Source organism: Amblyomma mixtum, chromosome 7 (genome assembly GCF_055824585.1).
Source record: "Amblyomma mixtum isolate Tamu chromosome 7, ASM5582458v1, whole genome shotgun sequence".
Taxonomy (NCBI): domain Eukaryota; kingdom Metazoa; phylum Arthropoda; class Arachnida; order Ixodida; family Ixodidae; genus Amblyomma; species Amblyomma mixtum.
The window spans coordinates 139,734,833-139,752,254 of record NC_143018.1 but is presented as its reverse complement, the minus strand read 5'-3'; the positions used below and the strand labels follow the sequence as shown (position 1 = coordinate 139,752,254).

The 17,422-nt window shown below is 51.7% G+C and overlaps 1 protein-coding gene across 1 annotated transcript in view; it reads right to left on the bottom strand.

Annotated features, from left to right (window-relative positions):
* LOC149337705 (luciferin 4-monooxygenase-like) overlaps positions 1 to 17,422 on the bottom strand; it is a 118,195-nt gene that overhangs the window by 57,176 nt on the left and 43,597 nt on the right. Inside the window, exon 3 of the mRNA XM_089554498.1 lies at positions 17,125 to 17,332. Coding sequence (XP_089410624.1) covers positions 17,125 to 17,332 — 208 coding nt within the window. The remainder of the gene's footprint in view (positions 1 to 17,124; positions 17,333 to 17,422) is intronic.

Here is a 17,422-nt window from a genome sequence, read left to right as displayed (position 1 = left end):
CAATTCTGCAGGTCGCAAACTTTCTGCTGCGAACGTCCCTTTGACAGGCCCTGGTGCTGCGCCGCAAGGCAACGCGCCCTAACGCTCCCTTGAAAAGCCACGATGCTGCGCAGTAAGTCAGCGGTGTCTAAGGAGAAGCATCGGCGAGCAACGTGCCTGGACACGTCGCTGGGTGCCAGACAGCGAGGCGCCAGATTCCTTCTCTCCCGGACGCCACCGCGCGCGGCAAAATTTGAAGCGGTTGGCCCGCGCGATCGCTGATTGGTCCTTTCGGACTGCCGTCGAGTGCTGCCTTTGGATTGGCCAGTTCTGAGGGGCCACCGTTCCTGAGGCTATATAAGCGCCACCGCTGCCGCTTGGATAGCAGCTACAACTGACGGAGTGACCGAGTGACCGACCCACCGTGGTCGAGTGCTGCTCACGAGTGGAGTCGGATGGTGTGACGCGTTGGTGTCTCGCTGGTCGTCGCTGTGCGAGAACAGTCGCGTTGTGTAGCTCTCGGCCCCCGTGCCGATGTTGAACTATATTATGTCCTGTACATAGTGTATAAAGCGTTTTCTTAGTCTCACCGACGCCTGACTCGGAGTCTTCGCTACCGCTAAGAGAGCTGGCAACGCTCAGTCACGAAACGGGTGGCGAGCGCAACGGGACCACCTCTATGGCACAACAAGACCAAGCACCAAAACCGCAGCACATATCGGTCTGAATACAGGCTGGTATGTCCGGTTTGAGCTCCGTACCGGACTAGTCTGTCCGGTTTGAGCTCCGTACCGGACTGGTCTGTCCGGTTTGAGCTTCGAACCGGGAATGGACTGTCCGGTATGAGCTCCGTACCGGATCGGTCTGTCCGGTTTGGGATCGATACCGGACCGGTATGAGCCGATATAGCGATCAAACCGGACGGGTCTCGCCGGTATGAGAGTGATACCGGACCGGTATGAAACCAATATGTTCCGGTTGTAGGGTCTGCTCGCGGGCAAGTCAAATCCCGCGCCGCTCACCGCGGGTAGTCTCGGACCCCTTCTTCCCGAGTGGTGGGGCGGGGGGAGAGAGGCGAGGAGAAAGCCTTTATAAGGCGAGACCGGAGAGGCTCGCGGTCTCTCGCTCTTGGACCAGCCCTGCCGAAAGGACCACCTGACCCAGCTGCCACGACGACGACCGGCCCCCCTGCCATGTGAGAATAAACGTTTGTACGAAGTCCTGCCTCGAGTGACTGCCTGTGCGTCCCCGCGCAGAGGAATTGCCCACAAATAATGGCGCCCAACGTGGGGCTTTAATTAACACCTTGTGGACGATTTCTCTGCCGATTTTGGGACGTGCAGCCAGACTCGTGGCAGGCCCTCTTTGTTCAGGGCCACGCCGGACCGATAGGGTTAAGGAGCGGGTCAGGCGGAATGTTCGCGGGGTAGCGACTTGTGTAGTGTTGTAAATTTGTTAGGGGTTTTGTGTTATTTATGTAGTTTTCGGGCGTTTTGTGTTGTGTATTTCCGCGTGTTTGTAGATAGATTGTTGTGTATGTGAATGTTCTTGTTGCCATGAGCAGTTAGCCGGTGCGGCCGGACAGTTAGCGCGAACTATGCCTCCCAGAAAGGATGTTTCAGCCACGGCTTTGGATGGCGGGGCAGCCGGTAGTGAGACGGCCGACGCGGCGGCCGTAATGGGGCAGGTGACTGAGATGTTTGCCGCATTGGCCCGTCAGCTCGGTTCGGTGGCTGGCGCCAACCAGGCCGCAGCATCGGTAGCATCGGCGACAGCATCGCGCCCGCGGATAAATATGGAGGTCCCCTCCTTTTCCGGGTACACGGACGCGAAATCAGTCCACGAGTTTTTGCAACAACTCGAGGACTACCAGACGGCTCTGGGCGCCCCAGATGACGTAATGCTAGGGCAGGTCCTGCCTGTAGCACTCGTCGAGAGCGCGGCGCGATGGAGGCGCTGCCAGCCGACTTTCCAGTCGCTGGCGGACTTCAAAGACCGTTTCCGCGCCGAGTTCTTGCCGCCTGATTATGAGCGCCGGATGCTGGATGAGCTCGCGTTGCGCACCCAACACCCAGAGGAAAGCCTCCTCGAGTACGTACGCGCAATGCAAGAGCTGTACAAGAGGGCAGACCCGACGGCAACCGACCGAGATCAGGTTGCGCGTGTGATCAGGCAGTGCCATCCACGCTTCAAGCCGTATCTGCGGGGCCGCAGTTTTACAAACCTCGAGGCCCTAGCGCAGGAGGCCAAGACCGTGCAGGCGGATTTACTCGCCGAACTGCGCTATCGGCCGCCCCCCAGGCCGGCCGAATCGCTAGAACCGGGATGCGCATGGGATGGAGGCCGAGAATGCGCGATGAGGGCTCGGCGCGCCGAGGTAATGGCCGTGGAAAATCAGGCGGAACCCCCTGTTGTCCCTCGTGCGCTTGACCCGTACGCATTCGAGCAGCGGCGTCGTGCCGGTCTCACAGGCCACGCGCGGAGCGAGCGTCAGGAATGCGCGGAGAAAGGGGAGAGTCGTCCCCAACCGCTTCGTGGAACGAGGGTTCCTCCGTCCACGCGGCGGGTGAATGACCGGCTTTGCTGGAATTGCAACCAGCCCGGCCACGTGGCACGCGAATGCCAAGCTAGGCGTATGCAGGGAAACGCCAGGCGCTGGCGGTGATGTCTGGTAGCAGCGGCCTTTCACCGTCAGCGGGAGAATTTCATGGTTGTCAAGGCGCTAGTCAGGAAAAGAACTCCCGCGCCGGCGACGGGGAGGCCTTTGTCCCGCTCGCCTGTAGAACTCAGGGAGTCGTTCCGCGCTCAAGCCCTTTTATGCTAGTGCAGTTAGCGGGTCGATGCTACTCCGCACTCGTAGACACGGGCTCAACGCTGTCACTGGTCGGTGACGAGGTGTACGAGGCCTGCCGGATAGGTAACATCCGTGTCAGACCGGCCGAAACCCCGTTAAGCTTAGCAGCTGGGGCGGCAAGGGCAAAGGGAGCAGTGCGTCTTACGATGCGTTTTGACGGCAGAAAGCGGAGACATCGCTTCGTCTATCTGCCTGGCTTGTCAATACCAGTAATTCTGGGAAGGGATTTTCTCTCGAGCGAAGGCATTGTGCTCGACATGGGGGAGAATGGCTATCGTTACAGCCAGCTCGCCCCCCTCATTCCCTTCGAAAGCGCATCCTTGCCCGGCTGTCCTGCACAAAAGGTGGTTGTCCACACCTGTGCGACAGAAAGGCAGGTGAGCTCCCTCGAGACGCTGAGAGACGGTGGCCCGTTAGAAGCGATTATTGCGTCTTTCTCAGGACCCAGTAGTCAGCGCCGAAGGCTCGCGGAAACTTTACTCCCGTTTTCGGATTGCTTCACGGAGAAACCGGGCAGAACCGACCTGCTTCAGCACGAGATTCAGACGGGTGATACGCGCCCTTTCAGGTGTAACCCGAGGCCGTTAAGTGCGCATAAGAGGCAGCTTCTCGACTGTGCCCTAGACGAGATGATTGACACCGGTGCGGTGAGACCCTCACAAAGTCCCTGGGCGTCCCCAGTGGTTCTAGCGCCGAAGAAAGATGGATCGGTCAGGCTGTGTGTTGATTATCGTAAGCTCAACTCACTGACGCCTACGGTTGCGTACCCTTTTCAGTCGATCGAGGCTGTGATGTACGCGTTAGGGAACGCGAGGTTCTTCACAGTCCTAGATGCAAGCAGAGGGTACCTGCAGATTGAGGTGGCCGAACGTGACATTGAGAAAACCGCATTCACCTGCCACCGCGGGCTCTTCGAATTTACTCGACTCCCGTTTGGTTTGTCTAACGCCCCGAGCACGTTCATGCGACTGATGGACATCGTGCTGGGCGATGCAAGGTTCAACTACGCCATGGCGTACCTCGACGACGTTGTGATATTCTCACAGTCGTTCGAGGAGCACCTCATTCACCTGAATTCCGTTCTCGATAGAATGAGACGTGCCGGTTTAACCATAAATCCAAAGAAAGTGCAGTTGGCATCGAAGAGAGTGAACCTCTTGGGCTTTGTCGTGGATGATGGCACACTGAGACCGAATGATGACAAACTGCAGGCAATTCTGAACTACCCCTGCCCCATGGATGTGAAAAGCTTGCAGAGGTTTTTGGGGATGGTTGCGTTCTACAGGCAATTCATCCCGCGCTGTTCGGAGCTTGCAAGGCCGCTGAACTTGCTGTTGCGTAAAGGCTCGAAGTGGGTCTGGGGCAAGGAACAGAGTGACGCATTTGTTGCCTTGGCTCGCGCGATAGCGAATACCGCTAGTCTGCGCCTCCCCGACCTGAACAAGCAGTTTGTCTTGCAGACAGACGCTAGTGACTACGGTGTTGGAGCTGTTTTGTTACAGGAACACGAGGGCAAACTGCGCCCTGTCGCGTTCGCTAGTCGCACGCTCACATCGGCGGAGCGGAATTACTCCGTGACCGAAAAAGAATGCCTGGCGATCATGTTCGCATTGTCCAAGTTCGACATGTACCTAGACGGAGCGGTCTTCACCGTGCAGACAGATCATCAGGCATTGTCTTGGTTAAAGAGGCTCAAGAACCCCGCAGGCAGACTCGCGAGATGGGCGCTGACGTTGCAACGTTACGCGTACGCCATCGAGTACCGCCGGGGCAGCTTGAACAAGGTGGCCGATGCTTTATCGCGCGCACCATGGAATGCTGGCGGAACCGCTTCAGAGGCGCAGCCCAGCTTTGTAAAAAGCGGCGTCACCGCTGTTGGAGAGGAGGAGAGGGCGGACGGGAGTGTCGCGCCCTGTTTGGAGAGAGAGGAGACGGACAAAGGTCCCGCACGGTGCTGTGACGGAAGGGAAACACAGCAGCTCGTGGCGGCGACCGCTCGCCTGCCTAGGAGCGAGGCAGAAAGAAATCTGTCTTGGGGAGTAGCGGTCAGTAGAGAAGAGCTGATCGAGGCCCAGAAAGCAGACGGTCTTTGCCAGCGGGTGCTGAAAGAGCTTGCGAGCAGCGCAGCTTGCACCGGGAACGCTGAGGGCAAGTACGACGCGTATCTGCTGGGCGATGATGGCTTGCTGCTCCGCTACATCCCCCAACTTGACGAGGAAGCGGCGATAGCATCCCCTTTCCGAGTCGTGGTCCCGAGAAGGTTGCTGAAACGGTTCCTGCAGTACTTCCATGACTCAGCGCTGGCAGGCCATGGCAGCGGCAGTAAGACTTACGACAAGTTATGCCGTGTCGCGACCTGGCCAGGCATGAGAAAGGATGTGCTGGGATACGCCCGTACCTGCCCGGTATGCCAGGTAGCCAAGCCTCGGGCGGGCAAGCCCGCTGGCATGATGAAGGCGGTAGTTAGCAACTACCCGTGGCAAGTGGTCGCGTGCGATATCATGGGACCCCTCCCTCGGTCCGCACGCGGAAACCAATTCATCCTGGTAATAACGGACCACTATTCCAAGTGGGTTGAGGTTTTCCCCCTTAGGAAGCTTGTGTCGGAACGAATTTGGGAAAAACTGTTGGAGACTTTCACTCGTTTCGGTTTCCCTTCCGACCTGATTACAGACAATGCTTCGTATTTCACAAGCAAAGTCTTTGTAGACTCCTGTCGGGCGCTTCAAATCCGCCACAGGAGAACGAGTCCCTACCACGCTCAGAGCAACATAACCGAGCGGGTGAATCGAAATCTGAAGAGCATGCTGGTCGCGACGACCGAGCAGCACAGAGATTGGGACGCGCGGCTGTCCGAACTGGCGTTCGCTACAAGGACAACCGTGAACAGGTCAGTGGGTATTACACCCGCTTACTTGAATTTTGGGAGAGAGATCGCTTTTCCGCTTGAGAATGCCCTACTCGACGCGGCGGGGCCCGCGCCCCCTCCGCTTTCGCAGTACGCGGCAAGGCTCCGGGAGCGCTTGGAGGCAGCGCAGCGCGCAGCCCGCGAAAACCTCGATGTGGCGCGCATGGAGCAGGCGGATCAGTACAACAAAGGTCGCCGTCACGTCGTTTTCAACACGGGCGACCTAGTACTCAAGAGAACGCACCCACTTAGTAACGCAGCGCGCGGTTTCGCCGCGTCGCTAGCGCACAAGTGGGCTGGGCCGTACGAAGTTACGGCACGGACTACGCCGCTCACCTACCAGTTGCGGTTGTTGACAAACGGCGAAACCGCCGGTCCGGTGCATGTCGCTGATTTGAAGGCTTTCCACCTTCGCAAGGACGATGGCTGCGAAGCGGTGGAAAATCAGCGCGATGCGGCGATCTCACCCCCGGGAGGACGAGCAAGTAGCGGTGCGGTTTGCAACCGACGCTACAACCTGAGGACCAGGTAGCACCCGTGTCTCTCGATCAATTATCACTCGCAGTGCTCTCGCCCTCTCAGTATGTCTTCTAGGAAGCTCCAGCGGACCGACGCCCGTGGCTCGGACTCCAGAAGGCAAGGCAGACCACCGTCGAACGGTGGCCGCCATCAAGGCGCGCCACCCGGCTGGCGGCAGGAGCCGCGCGAGTGGCGCAGGTTCCACGGCCGCGGTGGCCCCCACCGCCCGCCAAACCACATGCCTAACCACTGGAGAGCACCTCCCAGTGGTGCAGGCCAACGCAAGAGGGTCAGTGACGACCAGGCGCAGGGCCCCCCTCAGCACCCAGCCGGCGCTTCGGCCACCGAGCAGCCGCAACCCAAGCGGCCCAGGGTCCTGCGGCACGTGGCCACCTGGACCACGGTCGCCAACGGAGCGGCCATCTCTTACTGCGCGCGGTCCAGGTGGCGGGACCAGGCGGAAAAGCGCTTGGCGGCTGCAGCGCCTTCCCCCGCTGCGCCACTGCAGAGGGGCGCCCGGAGGAGGCGGCCCTCCGCATCCTCCAGTCCAGCCGCCCAGACCTGCTGTCCCCGGCGGCCGAGGAGCTTTGGAGGGCGCTGCCCCCCGGCGAGCGGCCCCCCGGCGAGCACCCCTCCCCCCTGCGACGACTCTATGGACCCGGACCCGGAGGTCGTCGAACGCCTACTGGCGGACCCCGGGACGGACGTTTGAGGGGGGGAGATGTAGGGTCTGCTCGCGGGCAAGTCAAATCCCGCGCCGCTCACCGCGGGTAGTCTCGGACCCCTTCTTCCCGAGTGGTGGGGCGGGGGGAGAGAGGCGAGGAGAAAGCCTTTATAAGGCGAGACCGGAGAGGCTCGCGGTCTCTCGCTCTTGGACCAGCCCTGCCGAAAGGACCACCTGACCCAGCTGCCACGACGACGACCGGCCCCCCTGCCATGTGAGAATAAACGTTTGTACGAAGTCCTGCCTCGAGTGACTGCCTGTGCGTCCCCGCGCAGAGGAATTGCCCACACGGTAAAATCCGGTTTGCCGCGATACCGGATTTTTCAATAGGGTTGTTTAGCTGAAAGAACCATTCTACGCCGCGTGTTTCATAGCGGAACTCGCTGTATGCGACCAGTTCACCTTTTTATTCCTGAGGCTAAGCTTCTCCACTCCACGACGCCATTCTTAGGCCGCTACAATCAGATGCCAAAAGTGGGAACGGCATACGCCGTCCTTTCTGCCGCTTCCACAAACGAGAACTGCCACGCTGTCACTCTGAAGTCGCATTGCAAGTTCAGTGAAAGCTGGTATTAGGTTCCGACCCGGTGGTAATCCGAGATGCGAGGACCACTGGCAGCGATGCACCGTGATTGAAGATTTGGAGAGAAAGGCCAGTTTTCGAGCACTGATGCTAGTTTCAGGCGACTGCTGCGATCTTATAAATCGCGCGTAGTTAACAGGTCAGTAATGGCTGCGTTTGGGCGAGTTGGTTAGACATATTAAACCTGGAAAGCGCATAAAAACAACGGACAACAGAAAGAGACAGACACACGAGCGCTTACTTCCAACTGATTTTTATTTTCATGCGAGAGCAGAATATATGTACACTTCAGATCACCTGCGCATGCGAAGAAAACTCAAACAAGATAAAATATTATCTGGCTGCACATGCAAAAGAAGAAAGATATGCAATCTCTTTCTCAGACAGCAAAATCGACGCACCACTTACACATTCATCGCCAGATCGTGCTATCTCACTTGCCTCAACAATTTCACGCGTTGTTTTACACTTACTTTTATACAGAACTTTACATTGATGAAAGAGAGGACGACAATTCCTGCTTTTGCACTTGAGGCAATGAATGCTCAAATGCCCACCTTTTCTGTTTTACAATTACGTTGTCGAAAACAGAAAAGGAGGGCATTTGAGCATTCATTGCCTCAAGTGCAAAAGCAGGAATTGTCGTCCTCTCTTTCATCAATGTAAAGTTCTGTATAAAAGTAAGTGTAAAACAACGCGTGAAATTGTTGAGGCAAGTGAGATAGCACGATCTGGCGATGAATGTGTAAGTGGTGCGTCGATTTTGCTGTCTGAGAAAGAGATTGCATATCTTTCTTCTTTTGCATGTGCAGCCAGATAATATTTTATCTTGTTTGAGTTTTCTTCGCATGCGCAGGTGATCTGAAGTGTACATATATTCTGCTCTCGCATGAAAATAAAAATCAGTTGGAAGTAAGCGCTCGTGTGTCTGTCTCTTTCTGTTGTCCGTTGTTTTTGTGCGCTTTCCAGGTTTAATATAACAGGTCAGGCATCCTTCTGAAGGGTCCCAGATTTATGATGCATATTCGAGCTTTGGGCGTCCATGTGTAAGATACGGAAGTTGTTTGATTTCAGGTGGAACTTAATTTAGGTGTCGTAAATAACCCAGAATACAGGAGGCCAGGGAATATACTGGTTCAATATGAGCAAGCCATGATAAGGATATCAGATGAATGCAAAGGTATTTGTGATGTGACGTTCGGGCAATAGCAGTTGAACTATGATGGTATGTGCTGTGCCCTGTGGCCTGAGGGACTCGTGATGTGACGTCAGTATGCGATGAGCTTCAACTGCTGGCGAATGCAGATCGCACACGCCGTTACTGAATGTGTTAGAGCAAGATGTGGAAAGCTTGCGGGCTTGCCGATATGGCAAGTTTGGCCATCTTATGATTGTGAGGGACGTGGTCCTATTATTAAATCCAACGTATGCTATTGCGCCACAAGTCTTTTTTATGAATAGAAAATAATTGAGCAGAATGCATTCGTTATTAGGGAGGTTTAGTATAGCGTTAGGGTGATAGTGAGCCTAGGAAAATTACGTTAGGGCGCCGCAAGCCACTTAACCTCACCGACAGTTTTAGTATAGCGCCCTCAAAACGTTAAACGCGTTACGCTTGATATGGGAAAGAAAGGGCCTTCTAAAATGGTCGCCACTGTCGCTAACTAGCGAAAGTGTAATATTTCACAGTCTTTCAAGGCAATTATTAAAGCAGCACTTATTATCGCCAGCCAAATGACCCGGAAATTAAAATAAAATGAAATTGGAAACGTAGAACAGTGGCGCCATCTAGTCAAGCCAGTGTTAACTACATACCTTTCGAGCAAGAATATTTATCGTCACATGACGTCTAATCTTCAAAAAACGTTTGTAATTTTCATATAAACTCTGTGTTTCATCATTAAATCCGTAAAACATCTATATTAGATTAAATCCAGAACACCTCGATAATACATAAAACTGCTGTATTAGTCCTTTTTACACCTTTCTTCCAGCCTATTCGCGATTTGCGTATTAGAGTAGAATAGAATAGGAAGTAAAATAGATGAAGCGAGGAGCAAATTCATTTATGCTTTACCCAGTGTCTATATTATCATATATAATTTTTCTTGCTTGCTGTGCGTTCATTTCATTCCAAAGGTTACATCGCTGCCCTTTTCCATCATGTATGCACACCATGAGCTCTTCACCTTTGTACACTCCAAGTGGGCAAATAAACGGGCAAAGGTAAGTAAACTCTTAACCGGGGCCATTCTTTAGCCTGCTTGCCCATTCGTCTGTGGATCCGCAACTCTCGTAACTGTCAGTACTGTAGATTGGAGGCCCGTTACGCAGACTTATTGTAACGAAGGAAGTAGATTTAAAATCTCGCATATAAAAGGTGAATACAGATGATGTCGTCACTGTGCCATGGGTAAGTACATCGTGTGGGCTAACTACCCGTTGCATTGACAGTACTTACTAGGGAATATTTCATAGAATTAGGGAAAACTGAAACAACGAAGATAAAACATGAACTTGAAGGCTAAAAAACGGAACTGACACAGCAGTCTCTAGAAATACCAGGTGCCGTATTTTTTTAATCGTCAACGTTCTGTCGTCCATTTCGCGTCCGTTTGGCCCAATGTCATTGATGACTCAGATATACCCGCGGCATTCAAGCGCCAGTGGAAGGGACCCCGCCATTGGGGGGGTTGGCAACCAGACCTTAAGATTGCTGCATATTTCAGCCATTGGCAGCCAGCGGTGACGTCCGGTCGCTTGCTGTTGGCAGAGCGCTGCGGTGCAGCTAACTATTGGCTCCACATGGGAGCCAGTGGCAGCAAATGATGATATGCGGTCGCAAGCCACCCGGTGGCCGGGTCGCTTCGCACATACGCTTGAAAGCCACGGGTATATCTGAGTGACTTCTGACAGAGGACGAAATGGACGCGAAATGTACAATAGAAAATGCGCTTCTGGTAGAATATCGCCTCCGGCTGGCTGTCGAAAATGGTACACGAAAATACGTAAACCATATTCACATCATGTATCACCATCACCATCATCCCCACCAGCCTGACTACGGCCAATGCAGGAGAAAGACCTCTTCCATCTCTAATTAATTCTGTCCTGCTATCTCACTCAAACTTGTTAATCTCTTCCGCGCCTACCTTTCTTTCGCACCAGCTACGCTTGCCTTCTCCGGAAATCCAGTCAGTTACTCCTCAGGACCATCCGTTATATTGCTTTCGCATTACATGCCGAGAAAAAGCTCATTTCTTCCTTTTGATTTCAACTAGGATGTAATTAAGCCGCGATTGTTCCCGCACTCTCTGCTCTCTTCTTGTCTCTTACCGCTATGCCTATCATTCTCTTTCCCATAGCTCGCTGCGCTGCCCGTAACTTAAGCTGAACCCTTTTCGTAACCATCTACCTTTCTGCCCCATAGGTGAGCGTCGGTAGGCTACAGCTGTAATATTCTTTTCTCTTGCGGCATATTGGTAAACTGCCATTCATGATCTGAGACAGCCTGCCAAATGCTCTTCACTCCATTCTTATAGTTCTTTCGCTCTCGTATTTCGGATCTACGGTCACTACCTACACTAAGTAGACGTAATCCATTACCATTTCTAGCACCAATTGTAAACTTCTGTTTCCTGCCGAGGCTGTTGAACATTAATTTGGTTTTCTGCGCATCTATTTTCTCTGCTCTGCTCTGCCTCTCTAACTCATTTATCATGCTTTGCAGCTCATCTGCAGAGAAACTCAGAAAGGCAATGTTATCAGCGACTGATAGACTACTAAGGTATTCGTCATTAACTCTTACCCCCACAGACCTCTGAGCACCTCCTGCAAACAGGCCGTACGTAGCGCCGGCGAGATCGTTTCACCCTGACTGACAGCCATCCTTACTGGAGTTTTATTGCTCACTTTATGGAGGACTACGGTAGGTATGCCGCCGCTATAGACATGTTACGCTTTTTTTTATATAAGACTCTTCTATGCCTTGATTCCGCAATGCCTGCATGAGAGCTGAGGTTTAGACTGAGTAAAATGCTTTATCGGAGGCTATAAAGGCTATATATAGGGGTTCGTAATATTCTCACATAATTCTATAACCTGGTTGATAGTCTGAATATAATCTATTGTCGAGTATCATTTAAGAAAAGCTGCTTTATCATTTCGTTGATTGAAGAATAAGGTGGTCGTGGCTGTATTAATGATTACCTTAATAATTTTCCTTATATGCAACGGAGAGCAAGCTAATCGGTCTGTAATTTTTCAAGTCCTCGACGTTTCCTTTTTTAAGGGTTAAGATAATATTAGCGCTCTTCCAAGCTTATGGTAGCCTCGGGCTCATAAGGCGTTGCGTAAACAAGGTGTCCCGTTTTTCTAGCACAATTGCCACACCATCCTTCCATCGATCGGCTATAACCTGATCCTCAACAGCTGCTTTCCCCCTTTGCATTGCTCCTAAGGCTTTCTTTCCTTCCTCTTTCGATAGTGCAGGGAGGTCCCTTTGGTGTGTGATGTTGCCTATCTCAGTTACAGTCTGATTGCATTGGCTTTAGCATAGGTTTCTTTAGAAATCTTCGGCTACCTTACCAATCTTATCTATGCTGCTAATGAGATTGCCTTCTGTGACTCCTAACGCTGATGTCTGATTTTTTGCCTATGTCTACTTTCTACTCTTTAGAGCATGCTAGATTCTAACCATATTTATCTTTATAGCGGTACTTAACGGGAAAACAGCCTAAGGAGAGCTAGCCAAAATGGTGGTCCGAGCTCCGACCCTCAACACAATGTCATGGCGCCGTGGGCTGGCGGTGCAGCTGCTACCGCTTTCTATGTTACTCTTTACATTCACTTCCGGCTGAAGAATCCATTCTGGTGAGTCAGGGAGACAACAACACACACGGGTTATAGTACGGCTTCAGGCGGGACGCATAAACAGGCTCGCCGTTACGCCGGCGTTGGTTTGTCGCGGGTGTCAGTGCGTCTACAGTGTGTTACGTTTCGCCTTGTCTTTCGCCTTTGTGTTACTAACCCCGAGACGTGCGTTGGGTGAGCGCCTGGATTGCCACGGAAGCCGCGTCCGTCTGCCCGGTTGAGCGAGCGTCTCCCCTACACCGCGTGCGAACGCACGTTCGAACGCATGAACTGCGCGGGAACGCCGCTCGTGGACATTCCGGCGTCTGCGCTACGTGGATGGCATCGTTCCCCCCTCCCAGCGCGTGACGGCGGTGATCCCTCGGGAGTGTGTGTGTGTGTTTGTGATTGGTGCCACAGAGAACTTCCTTCCTCGGCAGGCCCGGCCCCCATCTAGGGAACCTAGGGAAAAGGAACTCTTTAAAACCTCGGCGGTGGTACGGCCGGAGGGCCTTTTCATCTGATGGTCTCATCATGTGCTGTCCTCATGCAGCGTTCCAGCAGTGAGCGTCTCGTTATCGAGCTCACTTGTAAATAATGTAAATTTTGCTGTATAAAGTTTTCTCTCCTTGTTTTTTCCCGCATCCTCGTCTCCGACCTCCCTCATTCCCTCTCCGGCGCCCGACCATGCTACCTCATCTTTAAAAAGTGCAGTTGACCGGGGAAATGCGCTCTACGACGCGGTAAGGGCTGCGATACTTGGGGAGAAGTTTTGAAGACAGGCCGGATGTAGCAGAGAACACGCGAAGCCATTTATTTATATCCGTTACCTTGAGCTTGTTGACTAAAATCGCTAGCTCTGCCAGTTCTGTTCTGTATGTGAGGTCGGACGCCTTCATGCTTAATGAAGTTTTTCGTCTCCTGAGAAAGCTTCTCGGTAATCCTGTCGAACCTTCCTACCGCCTACCTCTGCCGCGCACTCCATAACGATAGCTGAGTGATTAACGGTCATAGCTTAAACATTAAGGTCGTCGCCCTCAGACAGAGCCGAATATCTGCTCTGAAGCGATTGCTTACCCGTTACTCTCTCTGCTAAATTCACTAAACCGAGTAGAGTTTGATCCTACCTGTAACCAAAACGATATCGTCAAACGCTTTTGCCAACTTGTTTTTTTGCAGGACTAAAATGAGAATTATATGTTGTTCGCGACAGCTTCTGTTCATATTATTAATTATTTGCCCCGGCATTTTTGTTTCTGCTTCTTTTGTGTTTGCCACTTTCAGTGTGTATTGTTGCTACTCTTCTATACTTGGCTATTTTGTAACTTTGATGTATGACTGGCCGTAATCTTGCTGTTTACCGACTAGTAAGGGGTCAGGACCTTGTCAAGCTCTCCGAACTTTTATTCCCGTGCTACTCCTTCTCAAAGGAAATAAAGGTGATTGATTGATTGATAACGGAATGCCTCTACTTTTCCATATACCGCTAACTCGTTATTGCGCTTCCGCTTCGTCCGTTTCTTCCGCTCTGCCTTCAGTCTAGGCTATTTCGGCACTTTACCATTCAGTGGTCGCTAGAACGCACCTTTCCGAGGACCTCCACGTATTCCATGATGCCAGGGTGATCACGCACTATGAAGTCTATTTTATTTTTAGTCCCAGCATTGTGGTTCTTTACGTCCACTTCCGTTACTTTCGTTTGTGAAAGATGGCATTCATGATTTGTAAATTATTTCTCTCTGTCAGGATGATCACGCACCATGAAGTCTATTTTATTTTTAGTCCTGCCATTGTGGCTCCTTTACGTCCACTTCCGTTCCTTTCGTTTGTGAAAGAATGCATTCATGATTTGTAAATTATTTCTCTCTGTGAACTCTATTAAGAGCTCCCCCCCCCTGCTATTCCTATAGCCTACATCATAGTTGTCTACAGCCTTTTCGGCAGCCTGTTTCTGTCCTAGCTTGGCATCGAAGTCACCCAATAGTAGAGTGTAAAGTGTTTTTACTTCTGCCATTGCCCATTCCAGGTGCTAGCCGCCGCGGTGGCTCAGTGGCTATGGTGCTCGGCTGCTGGCCCGAAAGACGCGGGTTCGATCCCGGCCGCGGCGGCTGAATTTCTTTGGAGGAGAAATTCGAGGCCCGTGTACTGTGCGATGTCAGTCCACGTTAAAAGAACCCCAGGTGGTCGAAATTTCCGGAGCCCTCCTCATAGCCTTAGTCGCTTTGGGACATTAAACCCCATAAACCAAACCAAACCAACCATTCCATGTGCTAATATCAGACTTCGGCGATTTCGTGTTACCCATAACTGCAGTGTGCTGTGCTTTTATTTCTATAGTTGCCCATTCCACGTACTCATAGAAGATTTTGACGATGTGGTGTCACCCATTAGTACAGAGTACTGTGTATTTACTTCTCTCATTGTCCATTCCATGGGCTCATAGAGATTCGAAGATTTGTTGTCACCCGTCAGTAGCGAGTACAGTGTTCCTAATTCTCTCATTGCCCATTCCACAAACTCGTAGAAGATTTAAACGATTTGGTACCACTTATCAGTAAAATGTACTGCGTTTTTCTTCTTTCATTGCATATTTTATGTACTGATAGAAGAGTTCGACGATTTGGTGTCCCCCATCACTACAATGTAGTGTTTTTTCTTCTCTATTTGCCCATTCCACGTACTCGTAGAAGCTTTAGACGATTTTGTCATCGTGGCTGGATGTACCATGGTGAATGAATGCAATGTGAACAAAAACGAGACTAAACGAAGAAGCTGAAGGGAGAGGCATTGACTATTGAACAAATGTTGGTGATAGATATGCTACTTGTATGGTATATCTTCCTAGAAAAATTAATTTTCATGCTTCCTATTCGAGGGCCCAAATTACGTAGAACGGCAATCTGAGCGCAATCACATGAAAAACCTGCTTAGCTTCACCAACTCCCCAATGATAAGGAAGCTTGGCTACTGATCCTAGGGACCCTCCTTCAAAGCCCGCCATACAGGCCGTGTTTTGGTCGACGTGAAACGCAAAATGCGCCTGAGAACTGTGCTACGTCAGCGCACGCTAAAAAATACTCAAGTAGTCGAAATTAATCTGTAGTCTTTTACTACGGCCTTCCTGAAAGCCAATGCATTAGTTCAGGACGTTAAACATCGAGTTTTTATTTTCATTCACCTTCACCATAGGTTCGCCCTCAAAAGATTACTTGTCGATACATTCGCCTACCCACTCAAGTGTAAAAACTTCTCAACTGTAAAAAATGTTACGCCTATGAGGGTGGCCTGCTAGGCAAAATTGCCCATTAGGTCTCCTATGGTGTCACGGACGTGCCCTCGGGCTTTTTGCCGCCGCTTTGTTACCTCCGTTACAGCAGCATCCGAGCATTCCCGTTGTGCTGCCCCGGGGTGTCGTAGTCCTATGTTCTAATCACCACGCAAGGCACACGTGTCTCGGTTGTGCAGTCGGGGCGGGCACATGCTGCGCCTCTCGACAGGGAAGTCACGCAATACAGTGTCGTATTCTGCAAAGACCCGCTTTAAAAGAGAGCGGAATTAGCGACGGAACATTCATTCTCTCTGCGGATGGGGATTGACGTCTGGCTAACAAGGTCTTTGGCACAGCAGCGATGCAACATCACAGCATGAATACGGAGCGAAGAATTGCATGAAGCCAGTGCCATGCTGTCGCAAACTAGTTTTCTTCGTTCATCGAATCTTGCTTCTTCCGTAACGCTCCTCTTCAAGAGGTAGGCAGAGGTCATCGCGTCTCTACCTTCTCGTTCCGCCACGGCCTCCGGCAAAAGCACCTGCTTCGAAGCAGACTGTTCTCTTGCAGACATTGAGACTCAAAAGATAGGATCTGGCAGCCTAGCGACTTGACGTTACACAACCTCCTCCGTAAATCTGGCGTAGAAATATGCCTCGATATTTCTTCTCGTTGAAATTCCGACTTTGGGAAATAAATGCTGCCTGGTAGGTGATAGAGTATTCTAACGGGGCAGTACGATAGGGACGCTCGTAGAAAGTAATGGCTGAGAAGAGATTAGCGTTCGACTCGAACTGTGTGTTGGGCGAACCAGGGTCGATAAACAAAGAGCTTGGAGGCTAGGGTAACAGTAGGTGTGCTCATAGGTTGTCGAAAATGAGAACGATATCCGCTCTCATTCGTGCCCGATTTAATGGTGACGACGAGCTTTCGAGATGATGCACACGAAGCGCTTAAGACAAACCCGAACACAATTGGATTGGTTCTTTGCAGTCATTCCACAAAAACATAAGTCAGAATATCACAAAAAATTCCAGAAATAGAACAAAACAGAATAAGAATGCACCGCCGCGTCTCGGCGACTTCGAGCAAAGAACATAACCTGTTTCCACATCACTGCAGCGTAAAGAAGACGAGCACAAAGGAAGAAAACACTTACGACACGGACAAACGCTGCAAATGTATCGTAAGTGTTTTCTTCCTTTGTGCTCGTCTTCTTTACGCTGCAGTGATGTGGAAGCAAAGTAACCAACTTGCCCAGAAGCTTGTTTTACTAAAACATAACCTGTAAACACTACATAGTTACGCGAAAAGTTTTGAATTGACTCTGAGCTTTGGTTAGCGATCATTGGTGGTACGATTATTTAAAAAGGAAACGCGCATTACTTTTAACCCCTTCTGATTCCCAGGAGAAGCGGTAAAGCCGTTCTTCACTCACATTCATTGAACCCGGTCTTCACACAGGCGACCTTTGCACCAGCGAAGAAGGCGGCAATGAGTGTCTCCACCAGGTCGACGCTGTTGGCTGACACGCACGCCACCATGTCCCCGGGCTCGAGGCCGAGCCCCTGCAGTCCGGCTGCTATCCGTTCGCTGGCGTCCTCAAGGTCTGCCCCGGTGTAGCGCTGGCCCGTAGCAGCGTCAATCTGCACAGTCATAAGCGAGCCACAAACATTCGCCAATGAGATTTTATTTCACAGTTATGATCCTCCCGGTCGCAAGCAGGTTCTTGCGTG